Genomic DNA, 27660 nt, shown 5'->3' on the forward strand with positions numbered 1-27660 from the left:
CAGCTATGTGTTGGTAACTTGGTGGTTAGCTTAAAGTAGTGGAACCAGCCAGGTTTGAGACTAGGTGGTTGCTATGGTATGATAAATCACATGGAGAAAGCCGAGCCGAACTCATGACATGGTGGTCAGGATTTACTGGAAGCAGATTAAGACAAGAACAAAGTCAATGCCATAGGTTCATGAACTCCATTGATGTCTATCTACTCAGTGGATAACCAAACGCCCTGACACCAACTACCTCTTGACTTTGTGGTACAGGGTATTTCACAGCCTGACAGTATGACTATGGTCAGGAGTTCACGACAGGGTCAACAAGGTCATGTGATCAGGAAAAACCCTTGGCCCTACTATGTACATGAAGCTAATGTGTGTTTAGGACTGGGTGGGTAGCTACAGGAAAAGCCATTGTCTCCCAACACGTGACATCATCATTCCTGTGAAATTCTAGTCCTTCGGTGCAGTGATGTAGGACAATGAGGGTAGAGAATTCCATTCTTGAGGTGGTACTTTAAGATTGTAAGTAGGGCTATGTTAAGTTAATGCCATAACTGCCAATTTGACCTGTAATTCCAGGCCACACTTTTGAGTGCCAGAATACCAGAGAAGGAGGAGGACAAAATGAATTATTAATACAATGACTGAGTGACCTTTATTTAAATAGGCAAGTCAGTTAAGAACAAATTCTTATTTACAATGACGGCCTAGCCCGGCCAAACCCGGATGACATTGGGCCAATTGTGCACCGTCCTATGGGACTCCCAATCACGGCCAGTTGTGATACCAACTGGATTGCTTATAGTCAGTGATGGCATCATAAGCATACATTCCAGAGCAGTAGGCGCGTGTCGCTTACCACTTGAGCAGGGGGCGCGTGTCGCATACCACTTGAGCAGGGGGCGCGTGTCGCATACCACTTGAGCAGGGGGCGCGTGTCGCATACCACTTGAGCAGGGGGCGCGTGTCGCATACCACTTGAGCAGGGGGCGCGTGTCGCATACCACTTGAGCAGGGGGCGCGTGTCGCATACCACTTGAGCAGGGGGCGCGTGTCGCATACCACTTGAGCAGGGGGCGCGTGTCGCATACCACTTGAGCAGGGGGCGCGTGTCGCATACCACTTGAGCAGGGGGCGCGTGTCGCATACCACTTGAGCAGGGGGCGCGTGTCGCATACCACTTGAGCAGGGGGCGCGTGTCGCATACCACTTGAGCAGGGGGCGCGTGTCGCATACCACTTGAGCAGGGGGCGCGTGTCGCATACCACTTGAGCAGGGGGCGCGTGTCGCATACCACTTGAGCAGGGGGCGCGTGTCGCATACCACTTGAGCAGGGGGCGCGTGTCGCATACCACTTGAGCAGGGGGCGCGTGTCGCATACCACTTGAGCAGGGGGCGCGTGTCGCATACCACTTGAGCAGGGGGCGCGTGTCGCATACCACTTGAGCAGGGGGCGCGTGTCGCATACCACTTGAGCAGGGGGCGCGTGTCGCATACCACTTGAGCAGGGGGCGCGTGTCGCATACCACTTGAGCAGGGGGCGCGTGTCGCATACCACTTGAGCAGGGGGCGCGTGTCGCATACCACTTGAGCAGGGGGCGCGTGTCGCATACCACTTGAGCAGGGGGCGCGTGTCGCATACCACTTGAGCAGGGGGCGCGTGTCGCATACCACTTGAGCAGGGGGCGCGTGTCGCATACCACTTGAGCAGGGGGCGCGTGTCGCATACCACTTGAGCAGGGGGCGCGTGTCGCATACCACTTGAGCAGGGGGCGCGTGTCGCATACCACTTGAGCAGGGGGCGCGTGTCGCATACCACTTGAGCAGGGGGCGCGTGTCGCATACCACTTGAGCAGGGGGCGCGTGTCGCATACCACTTGAGCAGGGGGCGCGTGTCGCATACCACTTGAGCAGGGGGCGCGTGTCGCATACCACTTGAGCAGGGGGCGCGTGTCGCATACCACTTGAGCAGGGGGCGCGTGTCGCATACCACTTGAGCAGGGGGCGCGTGTCGCATACCACTTGAGCAGGGGGCGCGTGTCGCATACCACTTGAGCAGGGGGCGCGTGTCGCATACCACTTGAGCAGGGGGCGCGTGTCGCATACCACTTGAGCAGGGGGCGCGTGTCGCATACCACTTGAGCAGGGGGCGCGTGTCGCATACCACTTGAGCAGGGGGCGCGTGTCGCATACCACTTGAGCAGGGGGCGCGTGTCGCATACCACTTGAGCAGGGGGCGCGTGTCGCATTCCACTTGAGCAGGGGGCGCGTGTCGCATACCACTTGAGCAGGGGGCGCGTGTCGCATACCACTTGAGCAGTGGGCGCGTGTCGCATACCACTTGAGCGGTAGGCGCGTGTCGCATACCACTTGAGCGGTAGGCGCGTGTCGCATACCACTTGAGCAGTAGGCGCGTGTCGCATACCACTTGAGCAGTGGGCGCGTGTCGCATACCACTTGAGCAGTGGGCGCGTGTCGCATACCACTTGAGCAGTGGGCGCGTGTCGCATACCACTTGAGCAGTGGGCGCGTGTCGCATACCACTTGAGCAGTAGGCGCGTGTCGCATACCACTTGAGCAGTAGGCGCGTGTCGCATACCACTTGAGCAGTAGGCGCGTGTCGCATACCACTTGAGCAGTAGGCGCGTGTCGCATACCACTTGAGCAGTAGGCGCGTGTCGCATACCACTTGAGCGGTAGGCGCGTGTCGCATACCACTTGAGCGGTAGGCGCGTGTCGCATACCACTTGAGCGGTAGGCGCGTGTCGCATACCACTTGAGCAGTAGGCGCGTGTCGCATACCACTTGAGCAGTAGGCGCGTGTCGCATACCACTTGAGCAGTAGGCGCGTGTCGCATACCACTTGAGCAGTAGGCGCGTGTCGCATACCACTTGAGCAGTAGGCGCGTGTCGCATACCACTTGAGCAGTAGGCGCGTGTCGCATACCACTTGAGCAGTAGGCGCGTGTCGCATACCACTTGAGCAGTAGGCGCGTGTCGCATACCACTTGAGCAGTAGGCGCGTGTCGCATACCACTTGAGCAGTAGGCGCGTGTCGCATACCACTTGAGCAGTAGGCGCGTGTCGCATACCATTTGAGCAGTAGGCGCGTGTAGCATACCATTTGAGCAGTAGGCGCGTGTAGCATACTATTTGAGCAGTAGGCGCGTGTAGCATACTATTTGAGCAGTAGGCGCGTGTAGCATACTATTTGAGCAGTAGGCGCGTGTAGCATACTATTTGAGCAGTAGGCGCGTGTAGCATACTATTTGAGCAGTAGGCGCGTGTAGCATACTATTTGAGCAGTAGGCGCGTGTAGCTTACTATTTGAGCAGTAGGTGCGTGTAGCTTACTATTTGAGCAGTAGATGCGTGTGCCCTGGTACTTACGAGACAAACTTGCCCACTTCAATCTGGATGACGGGGTCTCTGAGCTGCACCTCCAGTAGCTGGCTGTGGGCCGGGCTGGGCTCTCCAGGCTTGGCAGGGTGGGGGGAGAAGACCCGCAGCATGCCCATGTAGCTGCCCACCACGATCTTATCTACAGGAGAGAGGACATACACATTGCATACTTACTCAGCTTAGATGTTGTGGTATGGTCTCATATTGCTCCCTTTGTTGTACACTGAGTGTACAAATCATTAAGAACACCTGCTCTTCCATGACAGACTGACCAGGTGAATCCAGGTGAAAGCTATGATCCCTTTTTGATGTCACTTGTTAAATCCACTTCAATCAGTGTAGATGAGGGCGGAGGAGACCGTTTAAAGAAGGATTTTTAAGCATTGACACAATTGAGACATGAATTGTGTATGTGTGAATGGGCAAGACAAAAGATTTAAGTGCCTTTGAACAGGGTATGGTAGTAGGTGCCAGGCACACCGGTTTGTGTCAAGAACTGCAATACCTCTGGGTTCACACTAACAGTTTCCTGCGTGTATCAAGAATGGTCCACCACCCAAAGGAACACCAGTCAACTTGACACAACTCTGGGAAGCATTGGAATCAACATGGGCCAGCATCCCAGTGGAACGCTTTCGACACCTTGTAGAGTCCATGCCCCGATGAATTGAGGCTGTTCTGAGGGCAAAGGGGGGGTGCAATTCAATATTAGGAAGGTGTTCCTAATGTTTTGTACACTCAGTGTATGTGCTATGTATCGAGAGGGCAAATGGTATGTTTTAAACATGGTAATAAAGATCCAAAAAATCAAGTCAATCAGCCAATGAACAAATCAGATTTGTGCATGTAAATAAGACTATGGTACCAGGGGCACTTTCACTCTCATTGTTTGTTTTGTGGTCTATTAGTGAACAGTGTCTTTTGACTGCACTCTGCACTACGACCCCACACCTTCTTACCATGTCCGCTGCCGCTGTTGTCCACATCTCCAACACACAGGCATCCCTGGTCAAACTCCTCACCCTCACCCAGCACCGCGGCCCACCAATCACGCGCCTTGAACAGAGACATGCTACTGCAGAGGACACACACACACACACACACACACACACACACACACACACACACACACAGAAAGAAAGAAAGAAAGAAAGAAAGGACACAGACAGAGGATCATATCGCCGCTCTGCTGGACACCATACACATAACACTGCTTGTCAGTCTTCCACACGTGACCAGCAGGCTGACTGACACTCATCAATACATTTCTTCATGTCCTCCATTTAAAAATAATGGACAGGTGAAAGCAATGTGGGTAATACGTGCTGTTTGTCTATCCCACTTGGAACCAAATGGAAGGATGAAAAATTGGAAGGGTTGGCGTTCATGTATTCCACCTAAGTTCTTATATGGCATGATCTGTCTAATCCTACTTTAACTCACTCTAAGCCTAATGGGTGCCAGCCTCAGATGTGCAGTGCTTTATCAAACTAGCATGTGTGTGGTGTTTGTGTCTGGTAATTCACTGATCATCTGCTTTTATTGCAGGGGATTAGCGCCTACCTCTTACAGTTGGCCCATATAGGCTACATGCTGATGTTTCTTTGACTCCAGGACCCAGAGGGAGGTTTGGACAGTGGTCTGTGTGTGACACTAACGGTAAGACTGTTACACTAGCCAATGACAGCTGAGTCACATGACCAGGGATTGTATCAGGGCGTGGGCCAAGCAGCTTTCCTAATTGTCAACTGCTGAGCAGGTGGAATGGACAGCTAATCCATAGAGAGAATCCCTTCTTCCCCCTCCCTCTACACCAAGACCATATATAACCATTACAATGATAGCCCTATTATTTCGATTTTGAAAGATCACACAAGTGGAATATTATATGCCTATATCTTGTAGCCTTATACCACCTGCCTACTTGACTATCATGGCCAAGACCTTTCAGCAGCCCCTTTTCATCTACTTGACAGACAGCAAAGCAAATCCAACATTCAGCAATCAACCACATAATTCAACATTATCCAGGTGTGTCATGCATATCAAGCAGAGCTCCGATTACATTTCATTAGAATGATTTCCACATAACTAGCTAGATATAACCGTAACGTTATCTAGTTAGCAACATGCATAATCTGTTGATAAAACTAGCTAGCTAGTAGGGGTTGCGGGCAAGCAATGTCCATGTGTTTAACTATTGTTATGAACAGGACAAACTAAACTGGATGACGTGCACGATTCTCTTTTGGTAACAAGCAAGATGTAACGTCAGTAAGCTAGCCAGCCAGGAAAGACCTCGAGCTAAGTTAACGTTAGCTGGCTAATTAGCGCTGGCTGTGCTTGTGACTGGCTTGGAGGCTAACAAACGTCTAGTTTCAACATTCCAGCGACATTGCCAAATTCTAAACGTGCTTCTCTTACCTCTAACAAGACGAGCCTGTCTGAACGTCTGGGGTTTGCAGTTCAGATAAAAATCAAATTTTGCGTGTGCCTCATCAATTTGCTTGAAGCCATCTCCCTGTTGTCATAGCAGTGACACTAACGATAGACTCGAGTACTTGCGCGCATGATCGGAAACGCAAACTCACAGCTTCATGGGAAACTGAGTTTTTATTCGGCACAGACGTTCAGGTAAACAGAGGTAAAACTGCTCAATCTAATCACGTGATTGAGTGACATTTAATGTGCAATTTCTTTTTTTAATTGACCGTTAATTGCTTATATATATATATTTACATACACACATACGTTTGAGGTATATTTCTTATTTCTCGTTTTTTTCTAGTATTACATTATTGCATTGTTGGGTTTTGAGTTTGCAAGAAAGGCATTTCACTGTACTAATTTGAGGATAATATGGCACTTCCAATCTTATTCTAAGGTCTTTGGAATGAAATCTGTATTATAACCATAGACTTGCATCCAATTTCTCAATAATCTGTTGTCTTGTGCATCTTGGAACTCACTCATTGATTTCTTGTAGATCCTTAATGTTTTACACGTTAGTGTTTATTACACTGTTATCACAATCATTTACATTTAAGTCATTTAGCAGACGCTCTTATCCAGAGCGACTTACAATAACTTGTCAGTCATTCAGTTTCATATTTTTAGTAAAAGTTGGGCTCGTCCGGGATTTGAACCCGGGACCTCTCGCACCCTAAGCGAGAATCATACCCCTAGACCAACGAGCCAGATGAATTAGAAAGAAACCAGTCCAGCACAAGTATGCCACGTATGTATGGATTTTGCAGACGCGTCTTTTAATAACTAACTACAGTGAAAACGTCACATTTAATTAAACTTTGTCGTCATCTAGAGGTCTATTTTGGTATTACAGCTTGGTTTCAACCACAATCCCCACACAACCTTCAACCTACAGTTGAACAACAAAACAAATGTTATTAGACAAGTTTTATTGACACGTTCCCCCCCCCCCCCCCCCTGTCAAATTCAAAGTTAAGAAAAGGCAACATGCAGGAGTAGCAGCACATTTAAAATGCTAACATTTAAAATAAACAAACATGTGCAAGACAAAACTGAGAAACTTAAGGGGGTAAGAAACATTTCCAAGTTTGAGGTAGAGTTCAAATTTGAACAACAAAATTAAAAAAGGTCAATGGGTGTGGATAAAATGCCAAGTTAAACAAAATATTAGTCTTATTGAACGTCACTGATCCACAGACAACGGTGCTTTATCCAGTGGTGTTCTCTTGTTTATATACTGCCTATTGAGTAGGCTACTTTCCTCTGTGTAATGACTTCTTTGGTAGCACTTTATTTTACACTATATTGTTCATAAAGTCAGTTACACTAACAGTAGTAACCCATAACTAACTTATAAAAAACTTTAGCACCATAGTTACTACTATTATCTCAACTCATTGACAATTGTTTCATTTCTTGATATAAGCACCATAGGGTATCTATAACAACCATGCAGTCTATTTACTTGGCACATTAAATGTGCAGTGTTAGTATTCTTGTAAAATAATGTGCTACTTTGCAGTGTAGCTATGGTAGCAAAGTCCCCATGTGAAAACTGATAAGAGGTGTATACATGGCTTTTCTTGTGCAAGACAGAATCCATTACTACATCCATAAAACCACTGATAATACTCATACCAATGTCTGAGTATGGTTCACTCAGACAGGTTCAAGTTATTTTTTTCAGACCTACATTGATTCCTGTAGCCAAACTGTTGCACAATGCAAGGAGGTGATTTAGTGTGGATGCTAGGACAGTTTCAAAAGATGTTGCTGTGTTCTTGTGTGGATGCTCGGTCTATGATTTGCAAACTGATACAAGCATTACAATATAAAAAATATTATGAATAACAATAACGTGAAAAATATAAAAGATTTAGCTTGCTTTTTTTGGGGTTGCTATTACTTTTTAGTTATGGGGTGGAGGACGTTGACAAGGTTACACACAAAGACTGAGGCTGTGTACTTTAAAATAGTTAATTGAGAGGAGAATAAATGTCTTCATAAAGAGGTGAAGGGAACATCCAGTACCCAACCATGACTCTATGGTTGGTAGCAGAGGTGGGATCCAAAGAGTGGTGCCCATGGAGCTAGTGTATGTCGAGAGGCTGTGAGTCAGTGACGGGGGGCCAGTAACGTCCGTCTGGGGGTCCAGAGGTTGGTTCATTTTCCATGGGTTTGGGGAAATGTTTCAGTATGAAGGGGGGGGGGGGGGGGGGGGGTGAGTTATATAATCTTCTGAAGGATGGAATTGGGCACATCTAAAGTCTCGTCCTTTACCAGGACGATGTCATAAGAGTCCAGATATTTCTCCAAACGATCCTCCACCTGCCAGGAAAGAGTATAATTACTATGCAGATTGGCACAGACACAGCACATAACCTCATACTTTCATATCAGTCACTATAGTCACATCTTCAGACTATTAATGTCCAGCAATTTAGCTGGCGATGAGAGCAGATAGAAGTGCTGACTGGCGATTTGGGGGGGGGTCATAAGGGTGGGTTGCGGGCACCTTGTCGTTGACGAAGCCGATCTTGAGGATGTTCTCCACATTGGGCACGCCGTCAGCCATGTTGAGGTCGCCTAACGAGTCTCCCAGCAGCACGATGTTGCAATTGTCCTTCACCTGTTTGAAGTACTCCGTGTTGCGCAGGGCGCCGTCGTGCTTGTTGAACACATGGATCAGCTCTCCCTTGAAGCCCCTCAGCTCGCCCTGAGAGAAGAAAAATACTGGAGTTTAAATGGAACGGAGCCAACTGATGTGAATGCAATGCATACACCCAGGTAGAACCATAGCTTTATTATCAGCTTTATCAACACTCAGAAACTCAGGCCTATCCTCAGCATGTACCAAGCTCTCCTCGAGGGACAGGGGGGGACTTACATTTTCGTCAAAGTCCATGAAGTTGGACACCACCTTGACGTTGGGGTGGTAGACCCCCGCCTGGTGGATGATCTCCTCCAGGACGTCTCCCAGACCCGCTGAGAAGATGAACACGGGCACTTTGTGCTGATGGAGCCGGTCAAAGAACGGCTCATAGCCCTCCCTGTGGGAAAGACATGTAAGCATTAAAACCTCTCATAGCCCTCTGTGGGACTGACATACAGCTTATATGAACAACAAATATTCACAGGCAGAAATAAATGATAAACAATATTTCGTAGAGCTTGTGTTCATGAAGCGGCAATAACGGCCACTCTGGTTCAACTTGTGTCCCGAGCTGCTTTCTGTAGTTTAAATTATTTCAAAATTTACCTCAGGCAGGCGTCCGAGTCTCTCACCACCTCTGAGAGTTTGTCCTTCTGTAGCCTCTGCTCCACCAGTAATGTGTGGGACTTAAAATACCTGTCAACACACAGAGAGTGCGCCTTAGCGAGAGCAATTGTGCGTGCGCGTGTGTGTGCGCGTGCGTCTACTCACCATTCTACCATAAATGGATACTTCTCCTCCATCGTTAGATGGGGGTCAATCTCTATGGGGTAATATGTGTTCTTAAGCTCAAGTAACTAAAAGACAGACGGAAAATCAATTAGCGTTAACACATATGCTAGTACATTTATGCTTTTGTGACACCTACAAATACTATTAAACCATAGTAACATCAAACAAACCTTCTTCCTACAATCTTCGGTGACAAGCTTGCAGTTGTCAATGATATCTGTGGAGAGGAGGACTTTGGTCAGACGGACAGGCTGGAGACAGTCACAGGCAGGTAACTTATTTAGAATGCAAGTGAATGTTGAGCTGGTTTTGTGTTGTACTTACTATGACACGTGGGGCAGCGTTTGCCGTTGACTGCGAACCGGCTTAACGTCATGTCAAAGTCAGTGATGACCTGAAAACAAACCAGGAGAGCCATGGAGGGCAGTCAGTGATAACTCCGGTCATCATACTGTCACCACAGGGTGTCACTGTTCAGCCAATACGAACGGTCCATTTCTTTTTGCACACCCTTCCCCTCCTACTGTACCTGTAGTTTGGAGGCGCCACCCTTGATCATGCCACAGATGATCTGCTCCACCCGCTCTGGATCCCTCATGTGGACCGTGTTCTTCTCAAACTCTGGCATCTGAGAGATGGAGAGGGCGAAAAACACCGAAAGAGATCGTTAAGTATGCTTCTAATATACTTCTACAAGTAGCATGTAACACCGATCACTGAATCGATATCACTTCAACTCAATCATTGAAAAGAATACCCCTCCGGAGGGAGGGGAAGAGGACTCAATAATACAAAAATTAAGTGTTGAAGTTAACTTGAGTTGGGCCTATGGTTAGTATTTGGTGGGGCGCGGGTCCAATTTAAAAGATGACGACATTTTTTGGACCAAGGTAAGAGGAGCCAGGGGTAGACTAACTGGATATCACAACACCCCTCTCCCCTCGTGCCCCAGCCCCCATCTCCCCAGGGCCGGAGCAGTGGAACAGCTGATGTTACGGCTCCTTCTTCAGTACATAACTGATCACCATCCAAACAAGCCCCAGGCCAGGAGGGAGGAGACCTGAACCACAAACAACTTACAGGGCTGCAGACACCAATATGTTCTATTGAATCTTAGCTACTTGACTTGGTGGTCTAACGATCAGGCAATGAACTAGGTTCAGGTGAAGAAATGAGAGAGAGAGAGAGAGAGAGAGAGAGAGAGAGAGACCGATCTATAGCTCAGTTGAAGCCCTGTGGACATGTCAGGGCAGGAATGCAACAAACCATGAATACAACCTCCAGCTGGTGCGAGCACACACACACTTTTCTCCCCTTGGTAGTGAGGTCTGCACAACGCATCACCGGGGGCAAACTACCTGCCCTCCAGGACACCTACACCACCCGATGTCACAGGAAGGCCATAAAGATTATCAAGGACAACAACCACCCGAGCCACTGCCTGTTCACCCCGCTATCATCCAGAAGGCGAGGTTAGTACAGGTTAGAGGTCGGCCGATTAATCGGAATGGCCGATTAATTAGGGCCGATTTCAAGTTTTCATAACAATCGGAAATCGGTATTTTTGGGCGCCGATTTGCTCATTTAAAAAAAATAACTAATAATATTTACACCTTTATTTAACTAGGCAAGTCAGTTAAGAACACATTCTTATTTTCAATGACGGCCTAGGAATGAGGCAGAACGACAGATTTTTAACCTTGTCAGCTCGGGGGATCCAATCTTGCAACCTTGCAGTTAACTAGTCCAATGCTCTAACACCTGATTACATTGCACTCCACGAGGAGCCTGCCTGTTACGCAAATGCAGTAAGCTAAGGTAAGTAGCTAGCTAGCATTAAACTTATCTTATAAAAAACAATCAGTGACTGTCATCGCGCCAATGTGTACTTAACCATAAACATCAATGCCTTTCTTAAAATCAATACACAAGTATATATTTTTAAACTTGCATATTTAGCAAAAAACCATCCAGGTTAGCAGGCAATATTAACCAGGTGAAATTGTGTCATTTCTCTTGTGTTCATTGCACGCAGAGTCAGGGTATATGCAACAGTCTGGCTCTTTGCGAACTAATTATGACATAACATTGAATGTTGTGCAATGTAACAGGAATATTTAGACTCATGGATGCCACCCGTTAGATAAAATACGGAACGGAATAAACATTTTGTTTTCGAGGTGATAGTTTCCGGATTAGTCAAAGGTATATGGTTTAGAGAGAAATAGTCGACGCGTTATAATTCCTGTAATAACTTGCGGCTGAATTTGAAAGGGGTTCCGTCGCTATTTTACCGTTCAGGTCTTCCATAGAGAATGTCTTGATCTACTTCAAATAAGGTCTGTTTCGTGCAGGCTTAAACCGCCTCGACGTTTTGTAAATCTCACTAGGATAAGGTAACGTTTGTCAACATATTTTCAAAAATCCACTCTACAAAAAAATGTATCTTCGCTTATATTTAGCTAATATTGATCAGAGTTACCTTGTCCTATGGATATCTACACAGTTATAAAATTGGCGGTGTAAGCCTACACACACAACAGACCTTATTTTAAGTGAATCTAAAAATATCCTATGCAATAAATGAAGGAACCGCTTTTCAGATTTTGCTAGGTGTCATGGGAATTAGACTCACACTTTGGTTGTCAATTCTTACCATGCCCATTATTAAAATAGGATTTCCTGCATATAGAAATTAAGGTTTTTGTGTTCAACATTCATCACTCTTTTTATTCAAACAGTTGAGAGTATTTGTCTCCTAAGCAGACTCTTCAGTATCATTGTCACTTCAGAGCTGTGTGTGTGTGTGTGTGTGTATTTATGTATTATATTAAGTTAAAATAAGTGTTCATTGTTCATTCAGTATTGTTGCAATTGTCATTATTACAAAAATGGTGTGTGTGTGTGTGTGTGTGTATGATATATATGTATAGTAATTAAAAAAATTCGGCATCGGCTTTTTTTGGCCTCCAATAATCGGTATCGAAAAATCATAATCGGTCGACCTCTAGTACAGGTGCATCAAAGCTGGGACCGAGAGACTGAAAAACAGCTTCTCTCTCAAGGCCATCAGACTGTTAAACAGCCATCACTAACATTGAGTGGCTGCTGCCAACATACTGACTCAACTCCAGCCACTTTAACAATGTAAAAATGTATGATTTTTTTTATCACTAGCCACTTCATATAATGTTTACATACCCTACATTACTAATCGCATATGTATATACTGTACTCGATACCATCTACTGCATCTTGCCTATGCCGTTCTGTACCATCACTCATTCATATATCTTTATGTACATATTCTTCATTCCTTTACACTTGTGTGTATAAGGTAGTTGTTGTGAGATTGTTAGGTTAGATTACTCGTTGGTTATTACTGCATTGTCGGAACTAGAAGCACAAGCATTTCGCTACACTCGCATTAACATCTGCTAACCATGTGTTTGTGACAAATACAATTTTAGTGTATTTTTAAGGTAGCTAATAAAGGCCAACCTTGACTGATGGGGGTGTAGCTGGGGAAGATAGGGGGTGTAAACTAGAGGTCGACCGATTAATCGGCATGGCCGATTTCAAGTTCATAACAAATCGGTAATCAGCATTTTTGGACGCCGATTACATTGCAATCCACGAGGAAACTGCGTAGCAGGCTGACCACCTGTTACGCAAGTGCAGCAAGGAGCCAAGGTAAGTTGCTAGCTAGCATTAAACGTATCTTATTAAAAAAAAACAATCTTCACAATCGCTAGTTGGTTGATGATATTACTAGGTTAACTAGCTTGTCCTGCGTTGCATATAATCAATGCGGTGCTTGTTAATTTATCATCGAATCACAGCCTATTTCGCCATCGGCTTTTTTTGGTCCTCCAATAAATCGGTATTGAATAAATCATAATCGGTCAACCTCTAGTGCAAACTAAATACCTGGGTATTCCTTCACCAGAGTGTGTTTGACTATGGAAATAGCCCACACCCCATGAACAAACTTCTACCATCAAAGTGGTAGGTAACAGCATACCAAGACTGTTCAGTGGTATCAGTGGACGTGTCCAATGTTATGACTGGGATGTGGGTTGAAGTTGGGAACCCCTTCACCCTCCTTCTTACAACCCTCTCACTCCAGTTAATGTAATAGACTGAGGCTCAGGGCTCCTTTAAGTCTACCCTTACATCCCTGGAACTGAACACCCTCTCCTTCCGGTACATTTGAGTTGTTTACGCAATGTCATGTGTCTCAGTCTTCTAATAAATACACCGTTCCAGATACATAGGCTACATTGAGAACATTCTTCAGTCTTAAAAACACTGAGACCACACCTATGTAACTCATTCTTGAATATTAGATATAAAAACTTAGTTAGCGGGAAGGGAGAGCAGAATCCACACACTCATAGCGCCAAATACCAGTCATACCGATTTACAACAATCAATTATTAACACACCCTCTAATATTTTACAGTATAGACTACATATTTATCCATGAATTCCCATCTTCTTCCATGCATTCAGTACATCCTTTCTCCAACACATGAACGTTAAATAAAACATAATTTGAAGCCTAGTCCTTTTCTGACCCTCCAGAGCAATTTGTAGCTGGTGCTAAGAGCAGGGCTCTGACCAACAGCACACACACTTACCTGTTCCTCCGGTCTTGCACAAAACAAGTGAAGGGAGTGAAGAAAAAGTTCTGTCAGCAGAGGACTTATATAGGCAACGCAAGAGGGGGCGTCACCTAAAATAGATTGGATCAGATATTCCCTCCCCTTTGTAAGAGGCATGGCAAGCGCACTGACACGCAAATTAACAACACACACAGCTTCAATGTGTCATAAACACATGACAAATATTAATTTAACATGTCTTAAAAACACACACAAGTAGATGAGGTGTAACATGGAATAGCACCATGGCAGTAGTTTACCTTAGACCTCTGACCCCTCAGCTTTTAACTTCTTATGGCTGGGGGCAGTTGAGTAGCTTGGATGAATAAGGTGCCCAGAGTAAACAGCCTGCTACTCAGGCCCAGAAAGCTAAGATATGCATTTTATTAGTAGATTTGGTTAGAAAACACTCTGAAGTTTCTAAAACTGTTTGAATGATGTCTGAGTCTAACAGAACTCATATGGCAGGCAAAAACCTGAGAAAAAATCCAACCAGGAAGTGGGAAATCTGAGGTTTGTAGTTTTTCAAGTCATTGCCTATCGAATATACAGTGTCTATGGAGTCATATTGCACTTCCTACGGCTTCCACTAGATGTCAACAGTCTTTAGAACCTTGTTTCAGGCTTCTACTGTGAAGGATGAGGGAATGAGAGCGGTTTCAACCAGGTGTCTGGCAGAGTGCCATGAGCTCACTCAGGCGCGCCGCCGTGAGAGGTAGCTGCGTTCCTTCTCCTTTCTAAAGACAAAGGAATTCTCCGGTTGAAACATTGAAGACTTATGTTAAAAACATCCTAAAGATTGATTCTTTACATTGTTTGACATGTTTCTACAAACTGTAATGGAATTTTTTGACTTTTCGCCTGGACTAAGTGTGCCTGCACCTTGTGAATTTGGATTTGTGAACTAAACGCGCGAACAAAAATGAGGTATTTGGACATAAATGGACTTTATCGCACAAAACAAACCTTTATTGTCAAAGGTAAGTGAATATTTATAATACTATTTCTGACTTCTGTTGACTCCACAACATGGCGGGTACCTGTATGGCTTGTTTTTGTGTCTGAGCGCCGTACTCAGATTATTGCATGGTGTGCTTTTTCTGTAAAGTTTTTTAAAATCTGACAGCGGTTGCATTAGGGAGAGGTTTATCTAAAGTTCCATGTATAAAACTTGTATCTTTTATCAATGTTTATTATGAGTATTTCTGTAAATTGATGTGGCTCTCTGCAAAATCACCGGATGTTTGAGGCAAAACATTACTGAACATAACTCGCCAATGTAAACTAAAATTTTTGGATATAAATATGAACAAAACACACATGTATTGTGTAACATGCAGTCCTATGAGTGTCATCTGATAAAGAGCAAGGTTAGTGATTAATTTTCTCTATTTCTGCTTTTTGTGACTCCTCTCTTTGGCTGGAAAAATGGCTGTGTTTTTCTGTGACTAGGTACTGCCCTAACATAAATCAGATGGTGTGCTTTCGTCGTAAAGCCTTTTTGAAATCGGACACGGTGGTGGGATTAACAACAAGTTTATCTTTAAAACGGTGTAAAATACTTGTAGGTTTGGGGAATTTTAATTATGAGATTTCTGTTGTTTGAATTTGGCGCCCTGCACTTTCACTGGCTGTTGTCAAGTCGATCCCGTTAACGGCCGATCTCAGCCGATCACAGCCGTAAGAGGTACTGTAACTGGAATCCATTACAATCACGATGCCACAGAAACAGCCCTCCCACTTGTCTGGATTATTGCCAGGCCAGGGATGAAAAACTGAGGTGCATTTCTCCAACGCTGAGCACACACTTCAAGACCCCTACCCTGCCCCAAACATTGTTTGTGTGTGCATGGCTATGGAATACCCAGGGTCATGGTTCATCCACTCTGCTCTCCACCAATGAGAAGCCTTCTGAGTTTTTTTCTGTAGGTTATATGCCGCGTTCACATGCTGACATTTCTAACATGCCGATTTGTTGAACGAAGCATGTGTATAACTAAAACAAATTAGCAAGTCGGAAATGTCAGTTCTGAATAGCACGTGAGCATGGCAATATCTAAGAGCTCGTCAGTGTTAGGACTAGAGGTCGACTTCAAGTTTTCATAACAATCGGAAATCGGTATTTTTGGACACCGATTTGGCCGTTTTTTTTTTTTTTTTTTTTTTTACACCTTTATTTAACTAGGCAAGTCAGTTAAGAACACATTCTTATTTTCAATGACGGCCTAGGAACGGTGGGTTAACTGCCTCGTTCAGGGGCAGAACGACAGATTTTTACCTTGTCAGCTCGGGGGATTCAATCTTGCAACCATACAGTTAACTAGTCCAACGCTCTAACCACCTGCTTACATTGCACTCCACGAGGAGCCTGCCTGTTACGCGAATGCAGTAGAAGCCAAGGTAAGTTGCTAGCTAGCATTAAACTTATCTTATAAAAAACAATCAATCAATCCTAATCACTAGTTAACTACACATGGTTGATGATATTACTAGTTTATCTAGCGTTGCATATAATCGATGCGGTGCGTATCATTGTTCCAATGTGTACCTAACCATAAACATCAATGCCTTTCTTAAAATCAATACACAGAAGTATATATTTTTAAACCTGCATATTTAGCTAAAAGAAATCCAGGTTAGCAGGCAATATTAACAAGGTGAAATTGTGTCACTTCTCTTGCGTTCATTGCACGCAGAGTCAGTGTATATGCAACAGTTTGGCCCGCCTAATTTGCCAGAATTGTACGTAATTATGACATAACATTGAAGGTTGTGCAATGCAACAGGAATATTTAGACTTATGGATGCCACCCGTTAGATAAAATACGGAACGGTTCCGTATTTCACTGAAAGAATAAATGTCTTGTTTTCGAGATGATAGTTTCCGGATTCGACCATATTAATGACCTACGACTTGTATTTCTGTGTGTTATTATGTTATAACTAAGTCTGATTTGATAGAGCAGGCTGACTGAGCGGTGGTAGGCAGCAGCAGGCTCGTAAGCATTCATTCAAACAGCACTTTCCTGCGTTTTGCCAGAAGCTCTTCGCTGTGCTTCAAGCTTATCAACCTCCGAGATTAGGCTGGTGTAACCGATGTGAAATGGCTAGCTAGTTAGCGGGGTGCGCGCTAATAGCGTTTCAAACGTCACTCGCTCTGAGACTTGGAGTAGTTATTCCCCTTGCGCTGCCTGGGTAAGGCTGCTTCGAGGGTGGCTGTTGTCGTTGTGTTCCTGGTTCGAGCCCAGGTAAGAGCGAGGAGAGGGATGGAAGCTATACTGTTACACTGGCAATACTAAAGTGCCTATAAGAACATTCAATAGTCAAAGGTTAATGAAATACAAATGGTAGAGAGAGAAATAGTCCTATAATAACTACAACCTAAAACTTCTTACCTGGGAATATTGAAGACTCATGTTAAAAGGAACCACCAGCTTTTATATGTTCTCATTTTCTGAGCAAGGAACTTAAACGTTAGCTTTCTTACATGGCACATATTGCACTTTTACTTTCTTCTCCAACACTTTGTTTTTGCATTATTTAAACCAAATTGAAACCAAGTTTCATTATTTATTTGAGGCTAAATTGGATTTTATTGGTGTATTATTTTAAGTTAAAATAAGTGTTCATTCAGTATTGTTGTAATTGTCATTATTACAAATAAATAGACCGATTAATAATCGGTATCGGCTTTTTTTTGGTCCTCCAATAATCAGTATCGGCGTTAAAATCATAATCGGTCGACCTCTAGTTAGGACAGTCATTACTTATGCCTAGCACATAGCATGCTAGGACATGAAACCCTACCTCAGCTGCAGGGTCACATACCACCTTTCAATAAGCCTAACTCAGGCAGAGTTCTAATCACATCTCACCAAAATAAAAACTACACACACCTATCCAATCAACATTGTGCAAATAACTATACAACATAAGGGCTGGCCAATCATATTCAGGTCTGCATTTTTTTTTACCATGGTGACTGTTGGGTTTCTAACACTGGTATCATATGTAGGTGAGAAACCCAGCCTCACCCAAGCCTTGGGGCAGTAGGTTAAAACCTGATACACTAACGCAGTCTTTAGAAAACATTTAAAACGACAAGGATATACAAAAAAACACGTACCAACCAATCTAAACAAAAAAAATCCTTGGTCTACATTTTCAACAATCCTTGGAAAACTGGAGTCCATTGGCGATTCTGCCTCACCCAAATACATTTTTTTTGGGGGGGGGGGGGGGCAGCATTTAAAACCCATTGTCAGTTTAACTTTTTCAACATCCGTGAAAGTGCTGGCTCAACATTCCTTTCTACAGCGGAGCATGTCTCATCCTCACCCCCAGCCTTGCTCACTAAAGTAAAAGGTTAGAGGACACAGGGCTGGAGTTAATTTGTAGTAGTCTGCATTCAGTCTACCATCAGCCATTGGGCAACAACAGAGTGGAAGAGGTGCTTTGAGGCATCTCCATTTACCTGTGCATTTGTGACAGCATTATGCCTACACAGATATAGGGAAGAGAGGTTATATTGAGTGAATCAGTCAATGTAAGATAATCTACTGAACATTTCTGCAGCAAAATGTACATAAAAAGACCTACTATGGGGAACAAGGGCAGTAGAAAGTGTCCTATTAGAGGTCTTACACCTTGAAAGAAAGTCTAAGAGAAACAGACAGACAGATCCCCTTGGCCCTATACTCCACACCTCATAAATATAAATATGAATAAGTAGACAGTAAAGTGGACAGCCTGCTGTAAGAGCTTTTCAGCTAACAATATCACCACAAGCACAGGTACAGTCCGCTCTGTCATAGATAAACTCCCTCTCGACAAAGGAGGAAGGTTGTAACTCTGTTGCATCCAAACAAGGTCACTAATCCAGCAATATATGCCTGTATATATGCCTCTATTATGTCAGTCACCCTTCCTTGGACTATTTAAGCCTAGACTTTGTTGAGCGACTTAACCACATTGTAGTGGCGATTCCCTATGAAAAGCCACTGGCACAGGAGAGAGCGGTCCATAACACATCCACAAAAATCAGCTTTCCAAATGTTTCTCTTTTTGGGTGAAGTTCCCATTTACTGCACATTTAAATAGCTCCAATACACATATTCCTATAGAAAGGGTACAGAGAGATCCATTCTATAGGCTGTATCTGTGATACGGTAACAACTGTATGTGCTGTCCTCTCACCTGTGCTAACCCTTCCTGGTCAACTGTGCTAGCTAGCTAACCCCCCCCCCCAACATATATAGTCTTCTAGTGTACAAAACAAGTAAAAATAACCCTTGACAGACATATACACAACACAAACAGACCAAAACAGCTCTCACACACTGTATAGGCCTAACCATCATGTAAAGACACTGGTTCTATACTGGAGTCAAAGTAATACTGAAAGAGTTGTAGTAAGATCATAAATACTATTTGCATTTGCCCCCACGCTGCTGCTACTCCGTTTATCTATGCAAAGTCACTTTAATACCTCTACCTACATTTACATATTACCTCAATTACCTTGACTAACCGGTACCCCCTGTATATAGCTTCAATATTGTTATTTTATTGTTGCTCTTTAATTATTTGTTACTTTTATTTCTTATTTTTTTAGGTATTTTCTTAACTGCATTGTTGGTTAAGGGCATGCAAGTAAGCATTTCACTGTAAGGTCTACACCTGTATTCGGCACATGACAAATTAAACTTGAAAATTGAACACACCATGATACTAGAACATGGAGTAACAATATTTTTTCTAAAATAGCTACACAGATCAAACTGAAAAAGATGTCTAATATGAAGTAAAACAGTTCAGCTCTGAGTAAGACTGGCAAACAATCTCCATGGAGAAAGTGGAGTGAATGTGTTTATTAGCTTGAGAGCAAGCATGAAGAATTACAAATGTTGTTCTTGCCTGCCATCCAGTGGCCAATGAGTTTCAATACATGAGACCATTTCAATCCCAAACCCAACCACGTAGCCTCAGCAAAAAAAGAAACGTCCCTTTTTCAGGACCCTGTCTTTCAAAGATAATTCGTGAAAATCCAAATAACTTCACAGATATTCATTGTAAAGGGTTTAAACACTGTTTCCCATGCTTGTTCAATGAACCATAATTAATGAACATGCACCTGTGGAACGGTCATTAAGACTAACAGAAGGTAGGAAATTAAGGTCACAGTTATGAAAACTTAGGACACTAAAGAGGCCTTTCTACTGACTCTGAAAAACAACAAAAGAAAGATGCCCTGCTAATTTGTGTGAAAGTGCCTTAGGCATGCTGCAAGGAGGAATGAGGACTGCAGATGTGGCCAGGGCAATAAATTGCAATGTCCGTACTGTGAGACAGCGCTACAGGGAGACAGGACGGACAGCTGATCGTCCTCGCAGTGGCAGACCGTGTAACACCTGCACAGGATCGGTACATCCAAACATCACACCTGCAGGACAGGTACAGGATGGCAACAACAACTGCCTGAGTTACACCAGGAACGCACAATCCCTCCATCGGTGCTCAGACTGTCCGCAATAGGCTGAGAGAGGCTGGACCGAGGGCTTGTAGGCCTGTTGTAAGGCAGGTCCTCACCGGCAAAAACGTTGCCTATGGGCACAAACTAGAGGTCGACCGATTATGATTTTTCAACGCCGATACCGATAATTGGAGTACCAAAAAAAGCCAATACCGATTAAATCGGCCGATTTATTTATTTGTAATAATGACAATTACAACAATACTGAATGAACACTTTTTTTAACTTAATATATCAATCAAATCAATTTAGCCTCAAATAATGAAACATGTTCAATTTGGTTTAAATAATGCAAAAACAAAGTGTTGGAAAAGAAAGTAAAAGTGCAATATGTGCCATGTAAAAAAGCTAACATTTAAGTTCCTTGCTCAGAACACATGAAAGCTGGTGGTTCCTTTTAACATGAGTTTAATATTCCCAGGTAAGAAGTTTTAGGTTGTAGTTATTAGAGGACTATTTCTCTCTATACCACTTGTATTTCATATACCTTTGACTATTGGATCTTCTTATAGGCACTTTAGTATTGCCAGTGTAACAGTATAGCTTCCGTCCCTCTCCTCGCCCCTACCTGGGCTCGAACCAGGGACACATCGACTACAGCCACCATCGAAGCATCGTTACCTATCGCTCCACAAAAGCCGCGGCCCTTGCAGAGAAACGGAAACAACTACTTCAAGGTCTCAGAGCGAGTGACGTCACCGATTGAAACGCTTTTAGCGCGCACCCCGCTAACTAGCTAGCCATTTCACATCGGTTACACCAGCCTAATCTCGGGAGTTGATAGGCTTGAAGTCGTAAACAGCTCAATGCTTGAAGCACAGCGAAGAGCTGCTAGCAAATGCATGAAAGTGCTGTTTGAATGCATGCTTACGAGCCTGCTGCTGCCTACCACCGCTCAATCAAATCATAGACTTAAACATAATAACACACAAAAATACGAGCCTTACGTTATTAATATGGTAAAATCCGGAAACTATCATTTCGAAAACAAAACGTTTATTCTTTCGGAACCGTTCCGTATTTTATCTAACGGTTGGCATCCATAAGTCTAAACATTGCACAATCTTCATTGTTATGTCATAATTATGTACAATTCCGGCAAATTAATTACGGTTCGCAACGAGCCAGGCGGCCCAAACTGCTGCATATACCCTGACTCTGCTTGCACAAAACGCAAGAGAAGTGACACAATTTCCCTAAATTCATGTTAGCAGGCAATATTAACTAAATATGCAGGTTTAAAAATAGCCATAAGACTCCTGAACAGGTCATCAAATGGCGACCCGGACTATTTGCATTGTGTGCCCCCCCCAACCCCTCTTTTTAACGCTGCTGCTACTCTGTTTATCATATATGCATAGCCACTAACTATACATACTACCTCAATTGGGCCGACCAACCAGTGCTCCCGGACATTGGCTAACCGGGCTATCTGCATTGAGTCCACACACCAACCCCTCTTTTACACTACTGCTACTCTCTGTTCAACACATGCATAGTCACTTTAACCATATCTACATGTACATACTACCTCACTCAGCCTGACTAACCGGTGTCTGTATGTAGCCTCGCTACTTTTATAGCCTCGCTACTGTATATAGCCTGTCTTTTTACTGTTGTTTTATTTCTTTACCTACCTATTGTTCACCTAATACCTTTTTTGCACTATTGGTTGGAGCCTGTAAGTAAGCCTACACCTGTTGTATACAGCACACGTGACAAATAAACTTTGATTTCATTGTAAAGAAAGGCATTAATGTTTATGGTTAGGTACATTGGTGCAACGACAGTGCTTTTTTCGCGAATGCGCTTGTTAAATCACCCGTTTGGCGAAGTAGGCTGTGATTCAATGATAAATTAACAGGCACCGCATCGATTATATGCAACGCAGGACAAGCTAGATAAACTAGTAATATCAACCATGTGTGATTATTTTTTATAAGTTTAATGCTAGCAACTTACCTTGGCTTCTTGCTGCACTCACGTAACAGGTAGTCAGCCTGCCACGCAGTCTCCTTGTGCAGTGCAATGTAATAGGCCACAACCGGTGTCCAAAAATGCTGATTACCGATTATGAAAACTTTAAAAAATATATTTTCAAAAAATTGGCCCTAATTAAATCGGCCATTCCGATTAATCAGTCGACCTCTAGCACAAACCCACCATCACTGGACCCGACAGGACTGGCAAAAAAGTGCTCTTCACTGACAAGTTGCGGTTTTGTCTCACCAGGGGTGATGGTCGGATTTGCGTTTATCGTCAAAGGAATGAGCGTTACACCGAGGCCTGTACTCTGGAGCGGGATCGATTAAGAGGTGGAGGGTCCGTCATGGTCTGGGGCGGTGTGTCACAGCATCATCGGACTGAGCTTGTTGTCATTGCAGGCAATCTCAACGCTGTGCGTTACAGGGAAGACATCCTCCTCCTTCCTGCAGGCTCATCCTGACATGACCCTCCTGCATGTCAATGCCACACTGCTCATTCTGTGCGTGATTTCCTGCGAGACAGGAATGTCAGTGTTCTGCCATGGCCAGCGAAGAGCCCGGATCTCAATCCCATTGAGCACATCTGGGACCTGTTGGATCGGAGGGTGAGGGCTAGGGCCATTCCCCCCAGACATGTCTGGGAACTTGCAGAAGCCTTGGTGGAAGAGTGGGGTAACATCCCACAGCAAGAACTGGCAAATCGGGTGCAGTCCATGAGGAGGAGATGCACTGCAGTACTTAATGCAGCTGGTGGCCACACCAAATACTGACTGTTACTTTTGATTTGACCCTCCCCTTTGTTCAGGGACACATTATTCAATTTCTGTTAGTCACATGTCTGTGGAACTTGTTCAGTTTATGTCTCAGTTGTTGAATCTTGTTATGTTCATACAAATATTTACACATGTTAAGGTTGCTGAAAATCAACGCAATTGACAGTGTGAGGCCGTTTCTTTTTTTTGCTGAGTTTAGTAGATGCCTATCATTGACCAACAGGACACCACTGTGGGCTGGGACATCACCTACATCAGTGCAACATGAGCACGCCTGCTACAACTGGATACTGGAGTGGATGTGTGTTCTTACAACAGTTGAGCCATCATCAAAAGCAGATGTCTTTCCCATTCTGGGGACATTGTTAAAAAAAAGCAGAGAGCAAAGGTTGCCTAAATAGAACTGCAGTCAGAAAGCAGGGAATAGAGCAGACAGCAGGTCATTCCTGGAAGAAGTTCAGTGTGAATGAATGGGTCAACACACTAAATATCATGCCCACCTCTAGGCCTACTATCTAGGTTCTGTGAAACAGAAAACCAAAAGGTATCTTCAGGATTAGAATATTGACATACACCAAGTATACTAAACATTAGGAACAACATCCTAATATTGAGTTGCACCCCCTTTTACCCCAATTCGTCAGGGCATGGACTCTATAAAGGTGTCAAAAAAAGTGTTCCACATGGATGCTGGCCCATATTGACTCCAATGCTTCCCACAGTTGGGTCAAATTGGCTGGATGTCCTTTGGGTGGTGGACCATTCTTGATACACACGGGAAACTATTGAGCATGAAAATCCCCGCAGCATTGCAGTTTGACACAAACCGGTGCACCTGGCACCTACTACCATACCCCGTTCAAAAGGAACTTAAATCTTGTGGTCAATCCATGTCTCAAGGCTTAAAAATCATTTTTTAACCAGTCTCCTCCCCTTAAATCAACACTGAAGTGGATTTAATAATAAAATGACATCAATAAGGAATCATAGCATCACCTAGTCAGTCTATGTCATGGAAAGAGCAGGTGTTCTTAATGTTTTGTATACTCAGTGGCTATGAATAATGCATATTCTGGTCCAGTTATCCTTGGCTGTCTTTCTAGTGACATTCAGTAGATATTTTTCACATTCTGAACATGGGTACACTCGGTATAGTTTTGATCTTGACAGTTCCTAACCATTTAGCCATGCTTACATGGGTAAAATCCTGTTAATATAGGTATATGGAGGTCACCCTCTCTGCCGTCTATAAAACAATGCTATATTGTCTTGTGCACCGGTTAGTGATTATCAGACAACGTGAGGTACAGAGTGTAAGGCCTGCCTTTCACTAGATAAAACAATGATTCTGCAACATTTCACAGACACAATTGGCACAGTGATTGTTGTACTATGTAATAATTCAAACTATTGTTGTACTGTCTAAAAATAAATTAACAAAAAAGATACTGTAGCAATTCTCGCTATATGAGCCACGTTACAATTCACACTAAGTGGGTTAACCCTATTGGTGTGCTGCCTTTCATTCCAGAAACACTGGTTCGCTTCCCTGCCCCGCAGTTCGCTACATTGGTATCAGAAGTAGTATGGCGGCCGTGAGGCCATCGGAACGCACTGCCCGGATGTGTGAGGGGGACGAGAAGTCAAAGCACGGGGACGTGTCTTCCTGTTTTAAGGGGGGCAGTGTAGCGATCGTCGCTATATGGCCACGTTACAATCTGATTGGCGAGACGCATAGGGTGTTTGCCTTTCATGGCAGCGACCCAGGTTCACTTTCCTGCCCACGCCATTTACTGAGATACATTTGTCATCTGATCCAGATAGTCACTAAATCGAACCTAGGCTGAAGCCCAACAGCGACACATAATGCTAACAAATCCTCAATGTACCCTTTGATGGTAGGTTGTCTAAACATCAGTCTGAAAGAAGTCGCTGTAAAAAGACAAGTCTCTATAAACCAGAATGTTGACCATGATATTTAAAGCTGCAATATGTAACTTTCTGGGCAACACAATCAAATTCACATAGAAGTGTGTTATAAATGTGTCAGTCATTCTCATTGAAAGCAAGTCTGTTCTTGAGTTTAGTTTTTGCTTCTTTTTCCTTTCAGGTTTGTACACCAGCTTCAAAAACTATATTTTTGGTTATGGAAAATATATTTCACAGCCGTTTAGATTGTACATTGATTGTCTACATTATACTTGCTTTGTCACAAACTGAAATTAGGCGAACTATTAGAATTTTATTAACCAGAAAATGGCTGAGCGATTTCTGCATAGTGCATCTTTTAAAAATTACTTTAGTGGTTGTCCTTGGTGTTGGTCCTTTTGGCGGTAGGAAGTGGAAACAGGGTTAACCACAGGAAAGTGTTGTTTACGCAACTTTTTGCAGCGCCTGTAGGTTCTGTTGCTTGTATTTTTCATCTCCTGATGCATTTAACTTGATGCACAATATATAAACAATAGCGGAATGTAACCGAACTTGTGTCGATCAAAGCTCGTTCCTTCGCAATTAGCTGAAAGTGCTTGTGGAATTTGCCAGCTAATTGCGTGGTACAATGTTTGATCTGTGCTTAGATTAAACTCGGCCATTGTTGACATATTGGGCAAGTCCTGTGCGAATTGTTTCAGCATTGAAAAGACAAACCGACATACAGACCAGCGTACTGAAAGTCAGGTTAATGACACTACTCTGGATATTTTGTCTTAGATTATCTTCTATACAAAAATCTGTGAACAGGTAAAGTACGTTCAAATTAAATGTATTCAACAGTCTGACATGTGATGGGACTGTTCGCAAAAAGTGAGCCTAACGTTACATGTTAGAGACGAGAGGGGAGTCTTCCACTCTCGGGTTCGAAGTGACTAATAGTTGGTAGGCTACATGTCCTAAAATTGAGAATGGACCTTACAGAATCACAAGATTTATCTAGTAATGATGCTTGAGGACAAGCAATGTGAAAAGTAAAGCTCACACCTGACCTGTACGTCCGTATTTTGATATACCAGTTGAAATTGTTTGATAGGCAGACTACTTTTAGCTTCAAAACTTGTTTAGTTGTCATTTTGGAGAAGGGGCTCGAGGTTAGAGCAGAAGGGGCTTTGCATAACTCGGAAACAAACCACTGTACCTACATTCTTTCAACAAAAATATTATTACAATAGGACTAGCTAACAAACAGCGTCGGATTACTGTCATGCCACGATTTGACAGCTTTTCGTGACACCATGATAACTACCTAGCAAAAAATGACCTCTAAACCACCCTTGCTATTTTTAGGAACATCCGCGACTGCGCAATGCACGCATGAACAGCACGCGCGAGTCCACTCACCATCTCGATGATCTTCGTTTTCTTTCCCGCTCTCTTCTTCTTGGCGAACATGTACTGGGCGAGAACCACACCTCCAAACAGGGCACATACACTGGCACTGGCCGCGGCACCGACTTTTACCACGGCAGTCTTGTCCATGGTTGTGCCGCTCCAAACAAACGATTCTACTCCTTTCTTATGTCAACATGGTCCCTCCCTCGAGTCGATTGGCGGCTGCGGCTGAGACTATAACTGACTACGTACGTACGTGCCCTCCTACCGCTACCACTCGGGTGAAAGTCGGGGGGGATGATGTGTATTTATACCAACATGTTTTAATCATCCAGGGGTATTTCACCAAATGTACCCAAATATTTGTTGTAATTGTGTTGATAACGCATAGGCTAAAATGCTATAATTAAGAAATTGATACACATTTTCAGTTTCAGTATTATTGGTTTCGAATTAGTATGAACCACGTTCATGGAAACGAGCCCCAACAAAACGGATGCTTGCCCATAAGTAAAAAGAATACATTACTCATTACAATTAATTACATTAGTCATTACTATAGCCCAATAATATGATGGGGTGTCTGCCTGTATTTCGCAATATTTTAGTCTGCATTTCAGATAATGTCTGCAGAAAAAGATTTACCTACATAACCAATGGTGTACGTTTTACACAAGAAGGACTAATCAGTTACAAGGAAAATTTCTCCCATCTGCTGCCAAATTGACCACATTAGCAAGCGCGTGCTAGACAGCGGGACAATCTCAATCGTCTCCTCTCTCTTCGTCTCCTTCTCCAAACCCATTGGAAGGACCTCTGGTTTTTCCTCATCCAATTGGGTTTGAGAAGGCGAGGATAGAGGACGCGAGTAGTATGCAAAATATTCCCCCTATAACGATAGCAAACTCGTGATTTGAATAGAGGCAAGGGGAAGTCAAAATGTTTGTTAATTCGGTCCCACAATTTGAAAATTGTTTAAATACTAGCCATATCTATAACCAGGTTTCCATCCAACCATTTCATGTGGATGAATTAACTGCCTCATGAAA

General features: G+C 43.8%; 2 protein-coding genes and 1 non-coding gene across 4 annotated transcripts in view; all 3 read right to left on the reverse strand.

Moving 5' to 3' along the window:
* Positions 1 to 5955, reverse strand: part of bbs9 (Bardet-Biedl syndrome 9) — a 187687-nt gene extending 181732 nt beyond the window's left edge. For both annotated transcript variants that reach the window (XM_055904882.1, XM_055904881.1), the window contains exons 1-3: positions 5820 to 5955; positions 4355 to 4470; positions 3384 to 3534 (exon numbers count right to left, since the gene is read on the reverse strand). In XM_055904882.1, coding sequence (XP_055760857.1) covers positions 3384 to 3534; positions 4355 to 4466 — 263 coding nt within the window. In that variant the 5' untranslated portion in view covers positions 4467 to 4470; positions 5820 to 5955. The remainder of the gene's footprint in view (positions 1 to 3383; positions 3535 to 4354; positions 4471 to 5819) is intronic.
* A 565-nt stretch (positions 5956 to 6520) lies between these two features.
* trnap-agg (transfer RNA proline (anticodon AGG)) lies at positions 6521 to 6592 on the reverse strand. The gene has a single exon. It is a non-coding gene; the product is annotated as a tRNA-Pro (tRNA).
* Positions 6593 to 7846: 1254 nt separating this feature from the next.
* LOC129837851 (cytosolic 5'-nucleotidase 3) lies at positions 7847 to 26858 on the reverse strand. The gene is made up of 9 exons (XM_055904324.1): positions 26621 to 26858; positions 9860 to 9958; positions 9655 to 9724; positions 9501 to 9547; positions 9310 to 9395; positions 9145 to 9234; positions 8773 to 8935; positions 8401 to 8601; positions 7847 to 8213 (listed from the first exon to the last, which is right to left on the reverse strand). The coding sequence occupies exons 1-9, from the start codon at positions 26756 to 26758 to the stop codon at positions 8112 to 8114; spliced, it is 996 nt and encodes a 331-aa protein (XP_055760299.1). The 5' UTR covers positions 26759 to 26858; the 3' UTR covers positions 7847 to 8111.
* Between the last annotated feature and the right edge of the window lie 802 nt (positions 26859 to 27660).

The sequence above is a fragment of the Salvelinus fontinalis genome, chromosome 38 (assembly GCF_029448725.1).
Source record: "Salvelinus fontinalis isolate EN_2023a chromosome 38, ASM2944872v1, whole genome shotgun sequence".
NCBI lineage: Eukaryota > Metazoa > Chordata > Actinopteri > Salmoniformes > Salmonidae > Salvelinus > Salvelinus fontinalis.

Excerpts from the sequence above, each read along its gene's own strand:
- LOC129837851 (XM_055904324.1), bottom strand. The coding sequence starts at position 26,758 with ATGGACAAGACTGCCGTGGTAAAAGTCGGTGCCGCGGCCAGTGCCAGT. Across the intron at positions 9,725-9,859 it reads GTGGCGCCTCCAAACTACAG|GTCATCACTGACTTTGACAT; the intron begins GTACAGTAGGAG and ends GTTTGTTTTCAG. Across the intron at positions 8,214-8,400 it reads TCGGCTTCGTCAACGACAAG|GTGGAGGATCGTTTGGAGAA; the intron begins GTGCCCGCAACC and ends CTTTCCTGGCAG.